The 24,500-nt window shown below is 37.9% G+C and overlaps 1 protein-coding gene across 1 annotated transcript in view; it reads right to left on the bottom strand.

Moving 5' to 3' along the window:
* Positions 1-8,384: 8,384 nt before the first annotated feature.
* LOC149845701 (uncharacterized) overlaps positions 8,385-24,500 on the bottom strand; it is a 42,707-nt gene continuing 26,591 nt past the window's right edge. Inside the window, exons 5-20 of the mRNA XM_089989055.1 lie at positions 23,011-23,129; positions 21,953-22,143; positions 21,565-21,775; positions 20,796-21,036; positions 20,044-20,477; positions 16,582-16,663; positions 15,621-15,820; positions 14,905-15,474; positions 14,563-14,614; positions 13,898-13,983; positions 13,596-13,814; positions 12,058-12,297; positions 10,552-10,761; positions 9,722-9,994; positions 8,860-9,063; positions 8,385-8,684 (exon numbers count right to left, since the gene is read on the bottom strand). Of these exons, the coding sequence (XP_089845181.1) occupies positions 8,523-8,684; positions 8,860-9,063; positions 9,722-9,994; positions 10,552-10,761; positions 12,058-12,297; positions 13,596-13,814; positions 13,898-13,983; positions 14,563-14,614; positions 14,905-15,474; positions 15,621-15,820; positions 16,582-16,663; positions 20,044-20,477; positions 20,796-21,036; positions 21,565-21,775; positions 21,953-22,143; positions 23,011-23,129 (3,494 nt within the window). The 3' untranslated portion in view covers positions 8,385-8,522. The remainder of the gene's footprint in view (positions 8,685-8,859; positions 9,064-9,721; positions 9,995-10,551; positions 10,762-12,057; positions 12,298-13,595; positions 13,815-13,897; positions 13,984-14,562; positions 14,615-14,904; positions 15,475-15,620; positions 15,821-16,581; positions 16,664-20,043; positions 20,478-20,795; positions 21,037-21,564; positions 21,776-21,952; positions 22,144-23,010; positions 23,130-24,500) is intronic.

The raw sequence follows: 24,500 nt of genomic DNA on the forward strand, positions 1-24,500 counted from the left end.
ACTGAAATAGGGTTCAAAGTGTACAAGGTGTTGACATTGGTGATAATCAAGAAGGAAACAAAAGAGGAGAGCAGATGGTTAAGACCCCAATCCAAAACCGGTGGGTTGACCACTATATTCAGTGAGGGAACACTGGTAAGGATACTAAGTTCACCCTGTCCAGACCATCATCACCCAAGGTAGAACTTGTTCTACCAAACTTATGCCGACGATTACCTTCATGAGATGATATGCTTGAAATGGTGATACCATACGAATCAACATCTTCAGTCTCCAGTGGGTGAAGCATTGAGTTTACAGAACAGAGAATTATCTGCCCATTTAACAACTTAAAAAGCAAAGTTGTCAAAATTTGTGCTCCAGTTATTCTCTCTAGGTACATGTGATCTTCAAGATACCATTGAATTACCATCTTGACACTAAGATATTTCTGAGGAAAAAGCAACTCCAGTGTTTTCTTTCTTAACAAAAAAAAAAAGTCAGCAAAATAGACTGAAAGCAAATTTGCTCCAAGTTCCTACAAAAATTATTGGAGTTACAAGCTTCTTGCAAATTACCTTGGACATGGTTTGAACTAAAATCGCCTAACACTAGATTCCTAAGGCCCACATTATTTCCTCCATGATATCGACACCCATTAAATTCGAGGTCATTCTCCACCTTATTGGCATTTGGAGACACATGGTTCTTCATCGTGTAAGGTATACTCAAAACCACCCCAAAAAGGGTAGATAAGAGGAGAGATTCCGATGTTGGCTAAGCATATATGAGGCAATGTACAAAATGAAACTAAGAATCCATGGCAAATTGGAAATTGAAATAAGCATGAGAAATTAAAGTACAGATGAAAAATTATGTATATAAACAGACAATGAAAACGAAAACAAAGAAAACGAATTCTAAACATGCGTTAACAATCTGCAAAATCAAAGTAATTCATGACTAAATGGTGAAAACCCTATAACGTGGCTCCATCTGATGGAACTAGAACAAGATGAACCGCAACAACACAACATCATCCCTTGAAGCCATTGACAACTTGACCCTGAGCAGATCTGGAATTCCAGCATGGCCCAACAGGCTTGAATCATCGACTTATAGGTAATAGCATGTACAGAGGCACTTATTTGCAAAAAACAAACTGAGTGCAAGAGCCACTGGTTCATTGGAAATGTCAAAAATCAACACATCATTATCGGAAGTACTTATTCAGGTAGTACCCAACGAAAATTTCATTATCTGTCATCGTTATTGGACATTGGCGCTAACAGGTGCTCAGAATTTGACAAAAATGAAGGTATAAAAGGCGAAGGGGACTATGTTTTATGAGGACATAGCCAGTATATGGTGAAACACAAGCAGAATTAGATTGATTCTGAATGTTCTTGTAACCAACAATCAAAATGAATGAGGAAATAGACAAAGCAAAATGAAAGAATCACATCCAAATGGGAAAAGTATGATAAACAAGATAAGTAAACAAAATTAATTGATAAAATAGATTAACGTAATGGAAAAACAACTGCAGAGAATGGAATTCAGTGACGAAAACAATATATGGCAGATGGATAACAGACGTGGCAGGGTGCTTTGCATCGAGGAAGCCCAAAAATCCAAAAAAAAAATCAGTAAGGTGACTTATACTCGCAGGGAACAACATGAAATCAATTGATGATTTATGCCAAATGAATCTGATCTGATACTAGATCAGATCAGATATTATTATAGAAAACCTTTCCTTGATGTAAAACGTAACCCAGAACAAATCAGAATCCAGTAAAGGAGGCGTTGAATCAATATTCAACTTGAGAGAGTTACACATTCCGCAGAATACCAAGCTAGAGTATGATGAAAATGACGAAAATTGGATTCTATCCTCGCAGCAAATTTAGATAAAAATGTAGAAGGGATCAAACCCATTCCCAATTAGGTGAATCAAAGCAAAGGGAAATAACAAAACAAAGCAATAAGGGAACCCCAAACAACATTAAAAATGGAAAATAAACAGATGAAAAAGATGGTGCTGAAATTGATGAAAGGAAAGCTTGCTGGTGGACTACATCAAACGAGATTACAACAAAAGAAAGAAACAAGTTACAGAAAAAAAAATTTGTCGGAACCTGAGAGAATTCCATTTGATATTGCACAATGTGCGTGGGTTAGTGTTTGCTATATGCAAAACTGATACCTACGACAGTGCTTTGATGGGGCAGGAACAAAAGGAATTTGAAAGAAATCAGAAACAAAGAGAAAAAGGAAAGAGGAAATAAAAGGAAAATCATGAAAAATAAGCAATATGGTTAAACAAAATTGCCAAGAAAGAAAATAACCAGAGGGAAGGTGGATGGCAACGTACCTGAGTACTTTGCGTTGTAGGAGCCAGAAGGAACTTTCCTTCTGTCTTCTTCTTAAACTCTTCTTCTGATGGAGAAGAAGAAGAAGAGGGGAAGAGGCTTGATCGGGAGAAGGAGAGTCTAATGGATGTGTGAAAGGGTCAAATGAGAATGGATCCTAAGGGAGAAGGGGAAATGCTGAGGTGAAGAAGCGATGAAGAACTCGATCCCCTGCGGTCTCTCTTTATAACGAGAGACCGTTAGGATTTTTGCAAATCGGGTCCTCTCAAATTCTGAAAATTTTCAAAACAATGTCACTTTCAAACATTTTTCTTAAAATATGGTTTTAACAAAAGATAATTTTAAAAAAGGGGCTTTTAAACCATTTTTCGTATTTTCTTTTTTCTATTTTTGTTCTTTTATCTATGTTTTCTATATTTTTTTGTGTTTTGAAATAAAACTTCATAAAACTATGGTAAAGTAAGGGATTTTAAACTATTTTTTGCAAAAATTTTAAAAATATTTGCAAAAGAAGGGTTTTATGAGAATTTGGGGTTATTCTTTGAAAATTTCTTCAGAGAACGGGTTTGGATCCGGGTTTTTAGGCAATATTCGAGTTTTAGACCTCGAATCGAGAAATACAAAGCAGTGGATCCAAACGGATACCGGATGGACTGTCTGAGCCATTCAAAAATTATTTTGGTATTTTTATAATTTTGATTTTGAAAATTAGATAACGAGGCTTAGAATTGGATTTTGATACTGGATTCGGATCCGAAATTGAGTCTGATATAAAGAATAGATTTGGATTATAGTGAATTCAAGAAATAACTGGAATTTAGATTGAAATTGACTCAATTTACTTAGAAAATGGGGGCCAGGGGCAAAATGGGAGTTTTTACAAATTTTTGAAAAATTTGGGGTGTAAACAGATGTCTCTCTTTGCTACTAAGCCGGTTGAAGGCCGAACTTAGTGGCAAAGAAAACACTCTAAATTTTGAAAAATGCCCCAGTCAGATAATCTGAACTGGGTGTATAGGAATTTATTTTGAAATCATCATTCTCAGACTTAATACCTTATCCTGAATGACTTTGGGAAGACGAACTCCTCGAAAATGATATAACTGGATAACAAAAAATGAGGAAATCGTGTTGGGACTTGGGGATGAAGATCCTGAAATGAGAATTTTGATCATGTCTCATGGGTGAGACAAGATCAACTTTTTGGAATAATTCAGGTTTAGCCCTTAGCTTGGATAGGACGAAGATATCTCAAGATGAATTTCAGGTTCTACCCTTACCTGAATAGGAAAGGAATGCATGAAGACCTTGATAAGAAAAATGTCTCGTGAGATGAAGCTCAAGTATGATTCTTTCCTGGATGGATATGAAAGGCATTGATTCCATGATGAGGAAAACCATGATGGGATTGAGAGAACTAGATTCAGGTTTAACCTTAACTTGAACGGACGATACCTCGTGACAAAATGAGGTTCAGGCTTAACCCTTAACCTGAAAGGGACTATACCTCGAGGAGCGAGATTCAGGCTTAACCCTTAACCTGAAAGGGACGACCATACGGATCCTTGAACGAAGAAACCATGATGGGACCTTCAAAGTTTGGACGAGCAAATCTGATGGAGGGTTTGCGAAAGAAAGAAAGGGGGTTCCCTAAAGCTTTGGAAAATGAATGATCTTGGGTGCCTCATTGTTGAGACTAAATCAGCTTTTAAAACAGATGACTTTTCGCAGAAAGTTCATGTTTGACCATTAACCTGAACAGGTGATACCTCGAGGAGCGAGGTTCAAGCTTAACCCTTGACCTGAACGGGACGATACTACGTGAAAAAACGAGGTTCAGGCTTAACCCTTAACCTAAAAGGGTTGATACCTCGTGAAAAAATGAGGTTCATGTTTAACCATTAACCTGAAAGGGACGATACCATACATAATTCTTGAGTGAAGAAACCATGATGGGGCCTTCAGAGTTTGGACGAACAAATCTGAACGGTGTTTGGGAAAAGAAGAAAGGGGGTTCCCTAAAGCTTGGAAAAGTGATGATCTTGGGTGCCTCATTGCTGAGACTAAATCAGCTTTTCAAATAGATTACATTTCGCAAAAAAATCAGGTTTGACCCTTATTCTGAGCGGGTGATACCTTAAGAATAAATCGTGCTAACTGTTTTTCGATGCCCAGAAGGTGGATAGGTACAAATCGATTTATTTTAGTATAAAAATATGTGCTATTTAGTATGAATAGTACAACTAGTTGTAAGATTTCACATTCAGATTTATAAATCGATTTGTTTACATAACGAAACCTTACACGAAACTCACCAAAATGACAGTAGTTTTGGTAATTCGACAGTGGAGACAAAATACTTAAAAGGTAGATGCAGTTGATGGTGGCAACGGTGCTCTTATTGTGCATACGACGACAAAAGGTACTTTGACGACAACAGACGACGACAAAGGTTGCTTCGATGAAAAAAGGTGCTTTGACGACAGCAAATGACGGTAAAGTATGCATTGTCAAAGAAAATTCATATTACAGCAGATGGTGTATCGTTAAAGGATGATCCGACAACATCATAGGAGTTTACTGCTTAAGACAAAAATGAAACATTTGAACTTTGAAGAGTTAAAATCATCCTTTCTTTTCAGGATGAAGAATATCTTTATCATTTTTTCGAATGGCGAAAAAAGGTACTTAAGTCTTTGCAACTGCACCAAACTTTGACGTTAAATGATGTTACGAGGAACATATAACCTGCTCCAATCATTTAGACCGAGGAAGGATTAGGTGCAACATGATTGCATGTGATCATTGATCCACGTGTTTCCGGACATGCGCCAAAAGAATTGAGATAATATGCTGTGATACCAGATCACTGCTGTTAGGCCCCCACAGCTGACTGGCAGTACCTCAAATATGATGATCAGTTGCAGCACTTGAGCACTCCCCACGTGTAACTTTGACTTATAAATTATTGATATTTAGATATGTTTTTTAAAGCACCAAAAATCAATGTGCATATTATAAAATTTTAAATGCACTTCAATTGCTTATGTTTTGCAAAACATATCTAGATGATATAAAATTATGTAAAGATGATTTTTTATTAAATAAATTATAAAAAACAAATATATTAAGTCCCAAACATTGGATAAGGATAGCTGTTCAATCATTATTAGTTGTAGATTTTGCACCCTCTTTTGGAACTTCTTTTTGTGTATTTTTATATGGGCTAATGTTTTTTCAAAAAAAAATTATTTTTCCGATTTAGTGTGAGTTTTTTCTCTGATCTTTTCTCCTAAATGTGATTTGTGAATTTCTCTCACTAAAAAAAATGTGATTTGTAAATTTCTCACCAAAAAAATATATTTTTCTGGCAAGTTGCTAGTCACAGACTAAACCAATTTATGTTGAACCCATGTCCAAGTCCCCGGATTATCACCTCTGATCGGATCAGATGTAGTCTTATTGGATCTGATCGGCTCTGTGGCATTAAATAAATGGCCACAACGTGTCACATGCAATAGAAAGCCGAGAAACCTAGGCACGATTGGTGAGCCAACGGAGCAGACCCACATCCTGAGCCACAAGTGGATGCCTAACTGATCGGATCCAAGTCGAGGACGATCCGATCCAAGAGGATGCCTAACTGATTACGATATCTAGAAGCCGAAGATTGCCAAGCTGACAGTTCCACTTGATATAAAATGCTAGATTGGTAAGCATATCTTTTTGCACCAGATCTCTCTCTCTCTCTCTCTCTCTCTCTCTCTCTCTCTCTTAGGTTGTGAGCAAAAGGAGGCAGGAAGGAAGCTGTGAGAATATCACGAGAGAGCGGCCACCCTTTCGATGGAGAGCAGAATCGGGCGTTTCTTGACCATTACTCGGCAGCTGGAGAGCTTCATTGTAGCGAAGATGACCGCTCTAGCCACCGTCTCGTTGGGCATCGCCACCGCCATCGTCTGGATCATGCCCACTAGGGAATTCGACTCCCCTCACCATCACTCCTTCCTCACCACCAGGAACTGCGTTTCTTCTTCCGTCGCCCACCTCCCCACGATGCTCTGCCTCCTCGCCGTCATCTACGCCGACCGTCTTCTCAAGAAATCCGGCACCGGCTGTGACTGCGCCTCTGCATCTTCTGCACCTACCATCCAAAGCCCACCCGGAAGCGAGGTCGGCAACTTACTTCCGAGACGAGTTGACTCGGGAGAGGTTGCTCCCCCAGGAGACGATACGCCCACCGGACACGAACAGACTGCTATCTTTCATCCACCGGATGTAAGCAAGCAGCCCGAGACGCACCCGAGCAATTGCTATCCAATACGAGACGAATCGACTCGGAAGGAGGATAGCCCAAGTCCAAGTCCAGCAGCCTCCACCAGGGCGCAGCAGACAAGCGAATCTCCGGGGCGAGAGAAACCACGAGAGGCACTCACGGTAAGGCCGCCGTGCAGCCTGCAGTATCAGCCGCCCAGTCCGAGGCCCTGTTCCGGCACGGACCTGAACGGGCCCACAACCATTCCGGGCAGATGGCCGAGTCGCAACCCTACCGATTCGCCACCGGCCTCGCCTCAATTCAGGCGCAGAAGGTACAACTCCCGATTCGTGGGCATCGACCTGGTGGGCCCCGCTGACAGGCGCCAGCCGTCCCCCACTGCCTGCCAAAGTCAAACAGGCAGCGAACCGAGCGCAGTGATCCCAGTGGCTCCCACTGAGAGGGGGCAAAGCGCCGGAGGATGGCCCACCTTATGGGGTCATCCAGGCTAGCGAGGACAATAGCGGTGAGGCCCAGGAGGAAAGTGGAGCCCTTGCAGTCAAGGAGCCGGTGATTGCTGCATCCAGCTGTTTGGGTCCCACTGCCAGGTGATGTATGTTGGCCAACGTTGAGGCAGGCACGCGAGCAGCTGGTGGTGCAAGAGGGGCTTGCCAGCCTGGAAAAAGTGGGCATGGGGGTGGTGACTCACCGATGGTCTACACCGTCCCTTGGAATCTAACGGCGTTGATAGGAAAAGAGACGCCGAGTTCAATGGACGGCCTAGCGCACGTGTGGGCCCGGATTTGCCACTTCTCTTCTCTCTCTCTCTCTTGAAAGTTCTGGAGGATCCATCCGTATTTACATTGTTGGTGAACAGAATATATTTGTGCATATGCCTTCACTTCATTCAGTTTTTGACTCGCTAATTCCTCACCATTGTCTAGAACATCAACAATTCTACTCCATTGTGTATAAAAAACTCCTTTGCTGGAACTCATAAGAGGAGGTTGTTTGGCCAAATCTGACTCCATGGAGGCGTTCAGCATGGTCAACACAGTAAGAAATGATCTTTAAATCGGTTTTCTCAACATAAAAAAAAAAAATTGATGGTTCAAAATTCGGTATACTTTACTCCATTGATTTTCCTACTCCAAAAAACTCTGAAATACGCTTCAGGAAAACAGGATCCATAAATCGGTTTCTATTAAATCAAATATGTATATCACATCTGAAGGGTCAGATGCGCAAAAAAAAAAAAACTATAAAAGGTATAAAAATCACAGTTTTCACTAGGGAGTTCCTTCCGCAAGCATGTTGCATTCATTACCCCTAAAAAGGCGTCTCTAGAATATCTATAATTCTCAGATTATTAGTTGCATTTCTCATTTGCACCTAGAGGTTATCGAGTTTCATGGCGCCCTGTTTTTTTTTTTTATGACAAGGAACCCTCACCAAAGCGAGGAAAACCCCAGGTGGAGAACCACGACAACCCTGCCTTACGTGGTCCACCTCTAAAAGCCATGGACACACTCGCCCGATTTTAAACAGTAACAATTAGACCTAAACTTGAATCACATTCGATATGGCTTCATGGTTTGGTTCAGGGCAAATATAGTCTATTTCAGGTGTTCATTGGTTTGGTCCGGTCTGGATAGGATTGAGTCACAAACAGGAGAATCAATCAATCGTTTTCCTTCATAACATGGCTGAAGGGTAAGAAACACATCTCATTACGGGCACGTTGATATACATGTGGTCACTTAAATAGCAAAATTATATATACTAACTGCATACCACTATTATTTAATGAATAATTAACGCTTGTTCTGATACAAACCAATACAAAATTTTTGAATAGCGTTGTCAAATGGGTGTGCAATAAATTTCATGAATTAATTTATTACCCAATGTAAACACTATTCCAGTCTCTGCCGGGTCCTTCTCTTTTGCTTTTCTTCTTCTCTGTAACGCTCTCGCCGTTCCTCACGCTGCCGCTTTTTGGTCAAGTTCTCTGCTTTAGCCTTCTCCCCTTCATACTTCTTCCTCTTCTCTGCATCCTTGAGCTTCTGCTTCTTCATCTGCAAAAGAACAAGGTGATTTGTTGCTTATTTCCTCTATTTTCCAAAAGCAAAGGAAACAGTGAACCTTAGATCCGTCCAAATGAGAGAATTCTAAAAACATACTTCGGCAACCTCCAGAAAATGAGGATTGAAGATTCACACTAGCAGTGTGGCAGCCAGTAAGCAAGCATACCTTCTCATTTCTGATTAACCGAAGGTGTTGGATGAGAGCGTGAGCTTTCCTCTCGTGCGGTTCCATGATGACGGCCCGTCTCTGCTCAAGAGATGGACGATTTCGTTTTGGCTGAAGCTTTGGCTTAGAAGTGAAAGGAAGGGCTTCTTGTAGTCCCTTGGAGATCCTCAATGGGTTAAACTTCTTCGGTTTACGTTCAACAGACTGAACAAATAAAACCAAGAAAAGATTAAGATGATCAAACAAACTCACTTGGCTCCTTGATATTCCTTCAAAAAGAAAAAAAATTGATTGCTTCAAAATACTTGGCTCCTTAATATGGCAAAAGATGTATTTAAAGCAATTAGCAAGCCAAATGCACCTGGGTCAACTAGAACCCAGGGTCGCAAAAGCAGAATGATCTTATTACTGCACTAATTAGCAAGCCAAATGCATATTTAAGAGATTTTGATAAGTTGGGTCACAAAAATAAATTACTTCGCATATATACACATCATTCGTGTGAACACAACCTACATCTGAAATGGATTTAAGGTCATGATATTAACATAAAAGCCCAGGCTACAACTGCATGACCGCTTTATTGATTTTCTGATTAAACGATCAAGCAGCAGATCCAAAGAGGTTGCAGATTTGTGAAAAATAATAGAATCACGAATCGTAAGGATCGAATGATAATTGGTCTCCACCATTGAAAGAGAAAAGCCATTAGCTACAACAGAACAACCAACAACAGTACCAACGCAAGCCATCAGCCATGACATGTCATGCCCACATAAAGAACCTCAAGCCACCAAAACTTGTTCTTGTCCAAAAGAAGTTTAACAGTAAAAACCACTTAACAGTGTAAAAGAGAAAATACCTTGTAGACAGAATCCCTATTCCAGGGAACCGGGAGATTGTGTTCTCTACGAAGCTCCGCCACAGTTTTCATGCCCTTCCAAGTCTCATCACGTGGCTGTAGAGCTGTTGTCACCGGATTGGAAAAGCATGGGACATCCACTTGAGTCCATGCACGCAAAAAAACAATGTCGCTCATAAGGATTTTGTCCTCAAATGTGCACCTTGCACACCCTTCAGGCGCTGGTATTGTTTGCTTTTTGTTGCTCCCTTGTTTGGGTACTAGTTTTACAACCTGAATAGAGCAGAAAAACGAAAGTGATGTTAAAAATCGAATAGAACTGCTGGACCTTGAGGCACTACTATGTTTATAGCAATTAAGGAAAAGAGACTAAGATACAACTTCAGCTATCATAGGTGCAGTGCGTCCAACAAACTTTGAAAAGGATCCAAAGATACAGAATGTAAGGAACAATCTACAACCAAATCATAATTTCACTTGCAGGAAGCAGCAAGCAAAATTGGTTAAGCAGACCGACGTAGATGGGATAAAGCTTGAATTCAAGAAAGACCAAAAATTGTCCATTTTTTGAAAAATTAAATCACTTGTTCTCCAAGTTGAAGGGAGAAAACCATATGAAAGCATAACCATGTCAAGATCAAACCTTCATCATAGGCTTCCGACAGTAACAAACAGGAAACAGAAACAAGGCTATTTTGACTGAATTCCAAAAGGATACGTTAGGATACTTCAAACAACAAAGGACTAAATGGAAAAACACGGGCACTTAAAAAATCGAGAAAATATATACATCACCTAACCAACAACTTATAGGACAATTCTTAATTTACCTTTTTAACCTGCCCCCGGATGCCACTCACAGTTCGGATGGCTGCACCTTCAAACCTGGCCACCTCAAGTGCAGATGTGAACATATCTTTGATTAACGCTGTCTTCTTAAAAATTTTGAAAGGATAACCAACCAGCTTGATTTTCTTCATTATGTGCACTGCATGATTGAACTCCAACACCACTGCTGTCGCTGTAATGCGAAATGATGCCTGCTTATGACAAAAAGATCAGACCCATATAAGCATAACAATCATGTGACTAAATAGCGAGAATGGAGGACATCTTCATTCTCTCATGATTTGTTTACCGATTACTATACTTGTAACTACCTAATTTGAAAATGGAAACAGGCCATTGGTGGGCCAGGCACGGGACCTTTCCCAGTATTGTTACACCAAATATTGAAGTGTAAATGAGGGTCATTTAGCTTATTAAAGTGAGCTTGGTCAAGTGCAATGGTGGCAAGATCCAGGTCCAATACTTGCTTGGCGTACTTTATCCATATTTTACTTTGCTTTCACTAAAAAGAGTTGAATTCAAAATTTATTAGTTCCCACTTGGGTTTTGCACGTTTCTAACTGGACCTGGACCAGACCCAGACAGAGTCGAACAAAACAAGGAAAAGTACCCCAACGTTTTACTTCAAATTGGTTTTGGGCCAGAACCATGCCTCACATACAAGTATACAACTAAATGGTGTATTTCATATGGACACTAACACGGTTTAGCCAAGTTCTAGCATTATGCACAGAAGCTGCAATTATTTTCATGAGGTTATACCAATATACCATGGTTCAGTGCTGCAAGGTATAATTTAAGACAATAAAATGTTTATCGTGCAAGAGAACACCACTCACAGTATTAAGACTAAAAAGAAGATTCAGCCGGAGTGAAATTCACAACAATGTTGGACCTAAAAAAATAACATTCAAGGTTCTTTACCTCAAGGAAAGACCTAACGAACACAGGGAGATTTTCAATGTTTTTAAAGGAATTACAGAAGAGACTAGGAACTAACTATTGTCAAGTCTTTCCTTGGGATGACCTGATCAAACTACGATATATGATCAGCATATTCAGTTAGAGTGGAAGCAAATGTATACATATTGGGATGCTCTACAGATGTAAGTAGATAGGAACTAGTAACAGAAAGTCTTGAAAGAGTGCTCAAAGCATAGTGAAGGAACGAAACAAGTGAATCTAGTCAACAGCAATAACAAGGTTCAATGGAACTTTTGCAAATCAAGTTGACTTCCCAAAACCATAGCACCACCAACCCACCCAGTATCAGTACTGGCAGCACAGTGCAGACCAGATTCTCCATGTCAGCTACACGCCATGACTCATGAGTATGACCAAGCATCCAATAGGACCAATACAATTCACTCGGTGGTGGTCATGAACTATAGTTCACTTTATGGAAGATGTACCTCAAAAATTTCTACGGGATTCATTACTAAAAAATAAGATAAAGAAACTGGAAGGATCATCATATACCATCGGACCTGATTGTTTGATACATTCTGGACAGCTATGACTCCAGTATTTGGTGGAGCCAGAGGTCCCCAAAACATGGCTAGGCAGTGCATATGTTCTGGAGTGTATTTCAGCATACGATGCCGACCATTTTGGTCTTCAATGGCATACACAGGCATTGTTTGATAACGCCTCCAACCGATCGAAACAATGATTGGGTCTCTCGTTTTCAACACTTTCCTGTGCCACCTATGACGCTTTAGTCGGACCTGGAAGAAGGAAAAACTAACCAAGTCAGCCAACGAACTAGCGTAAGAAATTTATTTCAAATTAATTGATCTACTAGTCCATAAAAGAACAGATAATTCATTAAACTTGCTTCAACATTAAACAGGCAAAACTGAATAAGTAAACTATGACAAAGTTGCAATGTGAATTTGCTACATATTCCAAATAGACCCTTTGCTGATCTGCTCTGAGCAAAACGCATTCCAAATTTCTAGGACAGTTAAAGATTAATCAAGTTATAGGAGGACCATGAAAAAACTGAGGAGAACACCATATACTACTACAAGTTTAGAATAATAGGCACAATTATTTCATTGGAATGCCTTAGTACCCAATCATTTTAAAAAAACAAAGACTAATACATCAGTGATTGAAAGCTAGCATTTTATGCTTATGTCACCACAACATCTTGACGATTAGAAACAACTGGAACTCTTCAAAAAGGATTAAGAAAAGGAAGAAATGAGAAACGAAAATCTTTGGCAACCTCCCCAAAGGTCAAGTAGGACTACAGAAAAGGGTCTTTCAACTGCTCAAGAGTAGCTGTAAACAACATCCTGGCTTTTTAGTTCACAAAAAAACAAAACATTGCCAAGCCAAAAAGTAAAGTTCATGTTTATTTTTCCATCAGAAGATCATTCAAATGTATATTGAGGGATTTTCAAAAAATTACATGTATTTATATAATATATGTTAGGTGGGCTTACCATTACCATTTTTTGTAGTGACATCTTCTACGTGTTCCTACCAAGAAAAGGAATTTTTCCATTTTTTGAGGTCTCAAAAACAAAAAAGGAATGAAACACATAAGAACTCTTGAATGGAAATATTAAAAGAGATAAAGCTCCAGTTATTTGGGAAATGGTAAGATCAGGCACAAAAAGAATCGTTTGTCAATACCATCTTGACTTGGTTCTGCTGCCTCCTTTCTTTTTTTATTTTCTTTTTTTCATTTTTCATTTTAGTTCTAGAACATCAGATATGGAAATTCACAAACAATTAAGTTAATAGAATCCTCTAATTCAAACAGGAAAGCAATAGCACAAGGCCATTTGAAGCTACTTATTGATAGAAACAGATAAACTTTTCTATCCTGACAGAGGCAATCTTAAGATATATTGGTCAATTATGGATAACATCTGGGAGCAAGTATTTTGACAAGGATTGGTTGTCAAAATAAAAGATAACCCAAAAGAAGGTAAAAGGAGACAATCAAGGAGGAGAAAAACTATAAAATGATAATAAAGATGAAAGCAAGATCATTAGGAATAGAACCAACCTGCATGTATCCAACACTTTCTTCACCAAGACCGAGCACTCCAACCAGTATCGGGTGCCGTGGATCAAAATGTTCAACCATCTCAAACGGAACATCATGGATCTCCAACCTCATGTATGATCCTGTCTTGAAACCCTCTATCTCAACACGAGTCAACTCATCCAGATCTTTGAGCTCTGCAAGATTCATTTGTTTCTGAAGTTCTATCTCCTCTTTCAACTGCCAAATCACAGCCTCAAAAGTTATGGATCATTTAAAAGACAAGCAGTAACAGTCTCAATTTTGGATAGGAAAAAAGTCACCTTATCAAAGTATCCACCATCATGGACTTGACTATGATGGCATTTTGACTTCTTTTTATCATTTTCATCCTCCGATGTCCGAGAATCTTCATATGTGAGCAGAAGTTAAGGTCCCAAATGAGAAATAAATTCTACAACCCAAAAGAATGAAAAAGAAAAAACTGCTGCTTCAAAATCAAACAGAAAGAACTTACAAGTTGAAGGATTTATTATCAGAAAACTGATATATATAGGGCTTATATGGTGGTACTGTACCACCATAGCTTATGGTGGTACACACTTGATTTACATCTCTAAAAGCAAAATCTAACCGCTGGATCATGTTTAACATATTCTATTATTTTCATATGTTATAGTTGACTTAAATATGATGCTTTATACCATTTTTAAACCACCTTTATTTTCATGAATTGTGAGCTGTCGATTTTCACCATCTCAAAAATGGAATCCTAAGGTGTTTTAAACATGATAAAACATTTTAATATGGTAAATAAATCATGCTAAACACATATGTATAGTTAGATTTACCATTTGGTGGCTACATCTATGCAAACAAGAGTGTGTACCACTATATATATGTGTGAATTAGTATGTATGTATATCATGAACATCAAAAATAGCAAAAGAAGCATTGAGCCTCCTAAACTTAGATATTTTTGAATTACCATTTAGATGAGAACATGAAGAGAGGGATATAGTCTTCAAAACCAGCATGAATTATCCAAATTCTCTGCTCAGGTCAAATAGTCCACGAAGGAATTCTAGTTGTTCATTTCATGCCAATAGTCCAACAACTAGTAAAGAATCACAACCTTTAAAACAAGAACCACATTTTCCGACCAATATGCTTCCAACTTTGAAACACTAGATCTTTTGCAAATAACAAGTGGGGATGAAATATTCCATTCTGGCCATCACCAGCTCTTCACTTGGTCGTGCAAGGAGCATGCCCTGTTTTTCTTTTTTCTTATTTTGTCAGCAAAGTAAAATATTAAAAGTAGTTAAAAGATTCCAGAAAGGCCTGGGATATCTAACACAAAAGTTACACCTACTATGCAAATGTGTGAATTATAACACAACATGAAATCACCATCAAATATAAGCACGGAAAAAATGAAAAACAACTCATCTGTTGTGTTCCACACAATGTTGGTGTGCGGCCCTTCCAACAAAAATGTGCTATCAGAGGAGAAAACACAATAAACTCTACTAGAAGGATATTTGGCATCAAATTGTGCACGAAGTGCAAGCTTTTTAAGACGACGCTCCTCTGCCAGAGGGTCTACTTGCTTTGAACCATCTAGATCTTTATCCTCAATGTGGGGTTCTTCGCCTTTATACTGCTCTCCAGTTTCTAAATCCTCAAAGTCTCCATAAACAGAGTCCTCACTGCCTTCACCATTCTCCAACTCCTGACCTCTGCGAGAAGCCTTTGACCAGTCACCCGTAACAAAACGATCACGAATGCTTTTAATAGCCTCTTCATTTGACCAATCCTTTAATTGCATATGAACAACACCCAATTTGGAGCAATCTTCACCATTAATATTATCAATATCCAACTGCTCGCTCATTTTCTGCAATTCAAAAAAGGTAACATCTAATTCTCAACTGTTTCATAAATAATGTTGCCAAAAAAAATGAAATCAGTTGCACATACAGTTTTCCAGGAAATAAAAAAATGCGGAGAAAACTAGAAAGAATAACATGAGATCTATTTTACCTTCATCTTTTCATCTTTTGGCTTGAAGAAATCTTCATCATCTTCACTTCCTTCACTTTCGCTACTGCCAAGTGATTCCTTGATAGACGACCTCGATTTTGAGAGGGGTTGTCCATAGATGAGTTGCATTAGACTAGAATTTTTGTTTAAGATAGATTTTGATATAAGTAAGTCTTGATGGTTGGAGTCGTTCTCTTCATCTGCCAAATATAACAAGGACAGCCTCAAGAGCTTTGTCAAGCAAAAGGAGAACAATGTTTCAGAAGTGGAAAAATTTTACATTGTGACTGGAAATCAGCATTGCAAATCACGAACAGAAAAACATTGAAACATGCTTTGACTCCAGTGTAAACCGATTCACAAAACCTGCCTCAACTTTGATAACCTATTGCAGCAGCAGCCAAATCTAACCCCGTAAAAGAATTGTGCTAATCAGGTATGTCATTCATGGTATTGAAAAACTGGTTGGTCCTGTTACAATAATTTGTATAGCGTTACGGGTAATCTGCACTCTAGGTCAATCTTATGTTATAGGCTAAGTGTACACTAGGTTAGTGTCGTGTCATAGACAATGTGCACTCTAAGTTGTAGTGTTATGTGTTTATGCCATGCACAATGTCCTTTATATTTAACTTTCTTTTAATTTCCTTTTGACTAACCATTAGATTAAAAGAGAGTTCTTACGGCAAGTTTTAACTAGCCGTTTGTTACAACTCTCTCACAGCTAGTCATTTGATTGTGTGTGTGTGTGTGTGTGTGGCTTGACATTGTAAATATGCACTTTTTGTGCATTTTACTAATTAATAAAATTAATTACTTTTAGGTTTGTGAGCTTTCTTTTTGCCTTTAGTGGCTTAAGAGTGTTGTCTCATTTGAGGACCATTACTTGTTTGTACAACTTGTGCATTTGGACTATCACACTGATTCATGGTACAAATTAATCTTAAAATGAATGCCGCACCTGAATTTACGTCTTCATCGCTTTCTCCAGAAACATCAGTGTCCGTTGATGACGGATCATCCATGTTTTCTTCCTCAGAATCCTGTCACCAAGAAAATGCATGAAGCTTGTTTGAAGGATATAATCAATGAAAGATACGGCTTGATCAACATACAGCAAAGAAAAAAGAGAAAAGAAACCTTACAGCCTAGACCACAGGAAGGATTATGTACATTCAATAAAGGATATGTGACCTGGAGAATCCTACCGACCACCTATCTATGCCCAACACATGGCTATATGATGCAGCGGAAACAATTCACAACTTTACGTTAATGGGGACCCCACTTTGACGCAGCGAAAATAGATCACAACTTTAGAGAGGAAGAAAAACACGACACTGTGATGCAGAGTCGACTGGCACGTTGGCCTCGGCAGATGAGGGCACAACCCCACTTTGGTGTTGGTTTGAAGATCACGGTTCTCACGTTGAACAATGCACAGACGCAATCAGATAAAAAAAACCACCCAAACGATGGTGGGTAGCTTTATTTTCTTTATTGCAAGGGAAATCAGCAAACACAGGAGCGCTGGCCGTGTGTTGTGGGCTGAACTGAAAACACGACCCAAGTCGTACCACGAACCAGTGCAAATAAACAATGAAAAGGGGCACGGCACCCAAGCAATGAACAATACTTTATTCCTTATTTTCAATGGGAATCAGCGAGACAATGCATAACACAGACTAACAGGAACTGACTAATAAATAATGATTCGTAAGCAACAAGGGAATCAAAGGGAACAGTTAAAGGAAAACAAGACAGGCACTGCTGCACTGGGTCTACGTCTGACAGAAAAGAAATAAAAAAAAGGAGAAAACAGAACAAACAAAGACTTAATGACAAAAAAATATAAATGCAAAAACAGGAAGAATCAAGGAAAATGACAAAGGAAAAGGAACTGCTGAAAAGGAAAAGCAAAGGTTGCTGCAATCTTTAATTACGTCTATCCTTCCTGAAACCCTAGGCAACCTATTTAAAGGGTTTTGGCTGGATCCAGGTCTCGGGTCCGGACCAGGACCCGAGACGAACTATGTGTGTTGTTGGATCTGGGCGCCTGGGATGTTCTGGGCCTGCTCTGCATCACTATACCAAACAGATATCCCCTGGATGGTTAAGACATACCATTTCTTCAGTTCAAGAAATATTCAACACTTTTAGACACTTCATGCAGGTTTCCAACATTTGCAGGCACCTAAAAAAGTCTACTTGTATTTTAGCTTTAAGCTGTCATTATCTTTAGAATTTGGAATGAAGCATGCTTTTTAACATGGTTATAAGCATCGTATTGTTACTCATATCAGTCGTGCCCAAAATAAGATACATATCGTATTGTAAAAAATCATAATTTTTTAATAAAAAAATCCAAAAATCCAAAAAAATCATTAAAATTCAGAAAATATAGCAAAATAAAAAAAAAAATCAGAACACATGAAACAATAATGAATTTCATAAAATACATCCATAAAATCACATATGAAGCATTTATGTTTGTATGAGCTGCATAAGACATCATCAAACATCAATTATCTCACAAGAACAATGCAAAATATTAAATATCTTGCAATTAAAAACACACCACAAGACTTATACTTTCATATTACATAAACAAAAATATTATGGCAATAGTTGCACTCGATTTTCAATCGGTTTCACTCATTACTTGAGTGCCCCATTGCCATGTCAGTTCATCTGATGCCATCTTTGTTGGATGAGTGTGGAGCCTAATTTTTACTCGTAATGTAGATTTTTTTACCTTAACCCACTTTCTTGAGTGAAAAAATGGTAAAAATGCACTCTTACTTGAGCAAACCGCAAAAGTCTTTTTTCTTTCCCACGAATAGGCCCCCAAATCGCTCTCACGATTCCTAGAGTGTGTGGATACCCCTCTAATGGCATCTACACAAATGATGAAGTCGGCCCTCAAGAGGTCTTTAAAACCCAAAAAATAAAAAACAAGTTTTGGTCCTTTGTAAAGTGTGCCAAAGGTGTATCGTACGATACACCCTATATCGTACGATATGGCATGATATACAACTATATCATATGATACATACGATACACTCGTATCGCAGTACGAGTGTATATCATATCAATTTTGCCCATAGTAACGATACATATCGTATGATACGGTACGATACTTACAACATTGCCTTTTAAGGTTACTAATATTAATTTTGTCCAATTTTACAACATTTAAATTATTTAACTTTGAAATCATATCTTCATACTTTTTCATAACACTCAAATAGAAGAGTTAAAATTCTCTACTTTTAGGCTATGTTTGGGAGCCACCATTGGGAGGGAGCGATGAGATGGATGACGACATCGGTGAATTTTGTAACAACATCCTCTAGTGGATGTAGAAATCCTCACACTTTATACTGCATCGCCCCAACTACGCTCTGATCCCCATCGCCCCTCACAAAACAGAGAAACCAAGTGACGAAGATGGGTGGGGAGTAAGTGAATCCCCATCTCCACTCCTAAACAGAGCCTTAGTGAATTTTAGTTTCCCATACATCATTTTACCAGTTTGATAGCTTATATCTTACATGGTTCAAATAGACAAACATATAATTACTCATATCACCCAAGTTTAAACCTTTTCATTTATAAGTTAGGACTGTTCAACTGGCTAAAAATACCAAAACAGTGCCAAATTAGTGGAAACTTTTAACATTTATTGTTACATTTTAGGGTCAAAAAGTTACTTTTGTAAACTAAAATTACTAACTAACCCTTAGTTACGATGGAAATCTTGGATTTTTATTCTTCCCTCAAAGAAAAAGGCCTAACCTAGCATTAAAAATTTAAAAGTGATACCACAAATGTCACCAATGCCACCACCTTATGGATACTTTGATAATTTATGTGTATCCATTTTATAAAGCCTTGGTATAACCAACACTTGGAAAGCCATGTCCGACTCTGATGTTCATGCAAGGTGTATGTGCTTATGTGCATGTGTTTTGTATACTCTAGTTTTCAAACCTCCTGCACGACACCATACTTGTGTCCGACACTAACACCTGTATCCACCTCTACCATAAGATGTTCAATACAAGCACTACGTGAAATAATATCAAAAGATATTCATGCACCCCTAACTTTGTGGTAAAATATAAAAAATATAGCCTCTGGAGGTATGCTTGATTTTCAGACCCCAATATCTCATGTTTGATTTTCTGCTACACTTAAACCTTTCAATGATTTTCCATTATCTTCATGTACTTTCCCTTTTTATTTTATTTATTTGTTGAGCTTCTCTTATATCTTCACATCCCAGTTTATGATCTTGATTATATAACGACAATTTGTTCACAATTTCCCTATGTTTGGGAGTTTAACATAAAACAGGATTCCCTGAGACATTAAGATGATGAGATTGGAATCACAATAGTAACTTTACAACACTCATTACCTTAGCATCATTGGCAAATATGACTCTTCTTCTTAATCTTCCATCTTGGAACACAGCTTCCTCTCGGATATCAGACAATGGCGGCACATGGATCCTGTTTTCTTCTCCTTCAGATGCACCTTCACTCTCATCAGAATCATCAAGGGTTCCTTCAGTATGACTTTCCATTTGTATAGCCTTTCCCTGATCAAAGGTTTCTAAGGCATTCACCTTATTTTCCCCTTCATGGTCAGCAAAAGTTTTTGAATCACTTGACAAATTTGTGCTTCCTTTTGATGCCTTTTCAGCATCAGCATTTGAACCAAAATTTGGTTTAGACGCTGAAGGCCTTCTGCTGAAAAGATTAATGAAGCTCTGCTCCAACTTCTCATTAACCGAGTATTTTGTATTTTGAAGTGTCCTCACCATCAACTCACCAACATCGCTATCCCTTGCTGGACATGGAGGGCAAGAAAAAAACAATAGGAAAGCTACATTAAAAAAGCCAAGTAAACAAATGCCAGGTCACTATAGACACTAAAAAATATGGTAGAAAAGTTATGCATGTATTTACCTAGGTCACAACTTAAGAATCATAGAAAAACTAGGAGAAGTGAATGACAACTTACAGGACATCAGATCCTTGCACGCATACACACACACAAGAGAGAGAGAGAGAGGAGGGGGGAAGGGGTGTGACTTTCAATATTTATCAAGTACAACAGTAATACAAAGGGCTCATCTAATGCTTTTTCAAAGAAATTTTCTGCTACCTTTTTTCGCTGCTGAGATATTCTGTTCATCCACTTCAGAAAACTGAACCATGTGATCATTGATGTTTATGTAAACAGCATCCTTATCACAAAGAAGATCTCCAAGATCAGACATAGGTGCATAAAAGAGTTTTTCCTTGTCCCGCAATCCCTTCTTTTTGGCAGCAGAAGGTAAAGGACAGGGATCAGTCAAGCATGTCACACTGGCCAAATGGAAATCATCTACACCAGCAACGTGGACCTGTATTAAACTACCAATCAGGTCATCATATCACAAATAATGATGCAAAGAACAATTATAATAAGTATCTTAGAGAACCAATATACATCAAAGATAAAGTCACTCAACTAAAAAAGAAATCAGGAAACAAAACCCAAATGCACCTAAAAATGCAACTACACTACCATCTAGAGGAACATCGTCCTCAGCAAGATCCCAGATAAAGAATGCCCTATGGGCAAAACATGCATGAACTTGGAAATTTTGCTAACATGCACAGTGTGGAGACACGACATGAAGAAAGTCTAACTAGCCTACAATTGAAAGGAATGTCATTCTCAAGAAGAACCAACATGCAAAATGCCATATACGGAAGTATCATACATAACATGAGTGAAATGTTCACTTTTACCTCCCTATATTTTACCTACTTTTCAATCCTTATCTTTTTCCCACAGGTATTTAGAAGTGATACAAGGAGATATGAACAAACGAACTCCACCTCACTTAAACTTAGGCATGTATGAAGAAAATGTCAAGATATTTTACCTTTGTACCTTTCTTCATGTTGCAACCACGCAAGTATCCATATAATGTGACGTTCCTATCACATTTTTTATTTGATTGCACTTTTTCTGGGGGAGTCACATCTTCAAAACGATCCACTAATATGTAAGGATGTGAAGCTCTCCAAGACAACGGAGGAAACTTCATCACAGAAATGAATCTTGCAAGGTTGTGAATTTCACGTTTCGAGTACCTGATGGCACCATTGAAGAATAGAACTATTATCTTATGCAAAAAGTCAGGTTGTAGGACATTCCAATCATAAATATACAGAAAAGGGAAATTTTAATATTCCAGTCAGACGCATAAACTCTAACCCAAAACATATATATAACCCAAAGAAAAATGCAAGAAAGTAAAAGTAACGTACTTTCCGTGAATGAGCCCAGATAAATAGAATAGCTTTGCTCCATCATATATTTCAGTCCAAAAACGATGTTTTAACCGTTGCTTAGTTCTCCTTAGTTTTTTTACGTCTTTGAATTTATCAAGGTGAGTAAGCACTCCCATAACTCTTGGAAAACCATGAACTTGCAATATGTTAAGAAACTCAAAAGTTTCCTGCAAAAGATAGTTGTCAGAACACTAAGATCAATAATTTTGACTTCTTCCCAAACAATAACTAAATACTATTTCAAAATAGAAGTGAAAGAACTTGTTGGAAGCAAGCAAGATTGGATATGAATATGGAAGGAACACAAGCAACAAACCCAGAATTAATTGAACTGGATGACATGGCATAATGGGAAAAAAATCTAAACAAACAAAACCATATGCTAGAACAATCTAGTATGAGGTAAAAGCTTCTGAATCATTTGCAACTAGATAAACAGGTTTTCATGAAAAAACAAAGTAAAAATCCTCACTGGAAGCTACAGCAAAATCATTAACACCATTTACAAGGTCAATCTCTTTTCCTTTATAAATGATGCAAAAGAACTCGACATTTATCATCCAAATCAACACTTAATATATCTTATCTTGATAATAAGATTCTGTTTTTTAATTGAAAAAAAAAAAACTTAAAGCCTCCATTGGGCTATCAAAGTTTATTGGTGATCAAACGTCTATCATCTGATGGTTTCGATCATCTACTCCATTAATCAAAAGCTTTAAAAATAAAATTTCATCAAGGATATCTCCAAGATGCTTGATAGAGCCTCTGGTGTGCAGAAAAGATGGAAGAGTACATGGAGTATACAACTGCTAGGATATCAAGTATAGCAGCCTGTGCTGTTCCTTTCACATTTCTTTGGCATATGAAATCATATGATCCTATAATACATAAAAATGAACAGGAAGAATGCCCCCAGCATGTAACTATAAGGAATCTAAAATATATATCAATCATATAAGCTCATTTTCTTACGGCTAATTAAATATATATAAATCACCTAAGATCATTTACATACAGCTAATTGGTCTCACCATTTCAAATCCATAACTTCCATCAATCAAAAGCAAAGCAACATCAGCAAACTTTGCAGCATCAATCATGCCATTAATGTCAGTTGGGCACTCCACAAACTGCAACCGCCTTTGTTTCCCTAAGAGGTGAAAAAGTTAATAAGTGTAACGGCTGAAATGAAGTGAAAAACAATCACAATGGAATGCCACTAAGGGCAACAACAGGCCACAAACACAAAGACCATTATTGGGTCAACTACAATCTCACAAGGGAGACACAAGATCACAATCTTCACAAGAACACAATACAAAAATAAATGTTTTTATATCACCATAAATATGCTTGTTAAAAGCATAAAAATGTACATGGAAGAGGCTCTATTTATAGAGCCTTACATAGAGGAAAGGGAGGCTCTATTCATATTTATGACAGTCCAACGAGGACTGCCTCCCAACAATCATATTTGGCTATGATGATAAAAAAAGAGAAAAATAAAAGGAAACTAAAAAGACTATACAATCCCTAATGGACTATATTTATTACATATAATAAAAAGACCAAAATACCCCTGATATATATATACACACACACACACATTGTATTTTAACACTCCCCTCAAACTTATGGTGAGGTCATCGAAAGTTTGTTAAGAAGAAAAAGAAATTATGGTAAAGGAACAACTTTGGTGAAGAAGTTTGCAATTTGAAATTCGAACTGAACATATGGTAAAGTAATTGTCTCCTTCAAGTGTTCTTCCCGAACGTAATGACAATCAATCTCGATGTACTTCATTCGTTCATGAAATGTGTGATTGCTGGCTACATATGTCATTTTTGTTATCACAACATAACTTTGAAGGTTTGAATATATAACGTCCATATCTCAAAGTAAGAATCTCATCAACACGACCTCGGTTGTTGTTGTAGTCATCGCCCTATATTCAACTTTCATGGAAGATAAAAATATTTTTTGTTGCTTTTTACATCTCCAAGAAATAAGAGAATCACCTAAAAAAATACACAAAAACCCGTAGTTGAGAGTCTGTTATTGAGATCTCATCCCCAGTCAGAATCAGTATATGCAATAAGATTTAAAGATGAAGAAGAAGATAAGAATAGTCATTTAAATATAGTCTTCTTGATATATTAGACTATTCTCAACGCAAGACTCATGTGAACTGAAGTAAGCGCATATTGAAACCGACTTACAGTATGTACTGCATGTGCAATATCTAGTATAATAATAGACAATTATACTAGTGATCCAATAAGCTGCCTATAAGAAGTTAGATCATCTAATAAAACTCTATTTTCAGCACTCATTTTTGCATTAATCACTTCAGGAGTGTTAGAATATTTTGTGTTTGTGATTCTTAAACGTGCGATGATATCGCCTGCAAACTTTATTTGAGACAAAATGTATCCTCTTGGCGAATAGGCTACTTCAATACCTAAAAAATATATCAAAAAACTAAGGTCAATCATATCAAAAGATTTCTTAAGCATAATTT

This window comes from Nuphar pumila, chromosome 2 (assembly GCF_984573655.1).
Source record: "Nuphar pumila chromosome 2, dmNupPumi1.hap1.1, whole genome shotgun sequence".
Lineage (NCBI taxonomy): Eukaryota > Viridiplantae > Streptophyta > Magnoliopsida > Nymphaeales > Nymphaeaceae > Nuphar > Nuphar pumila.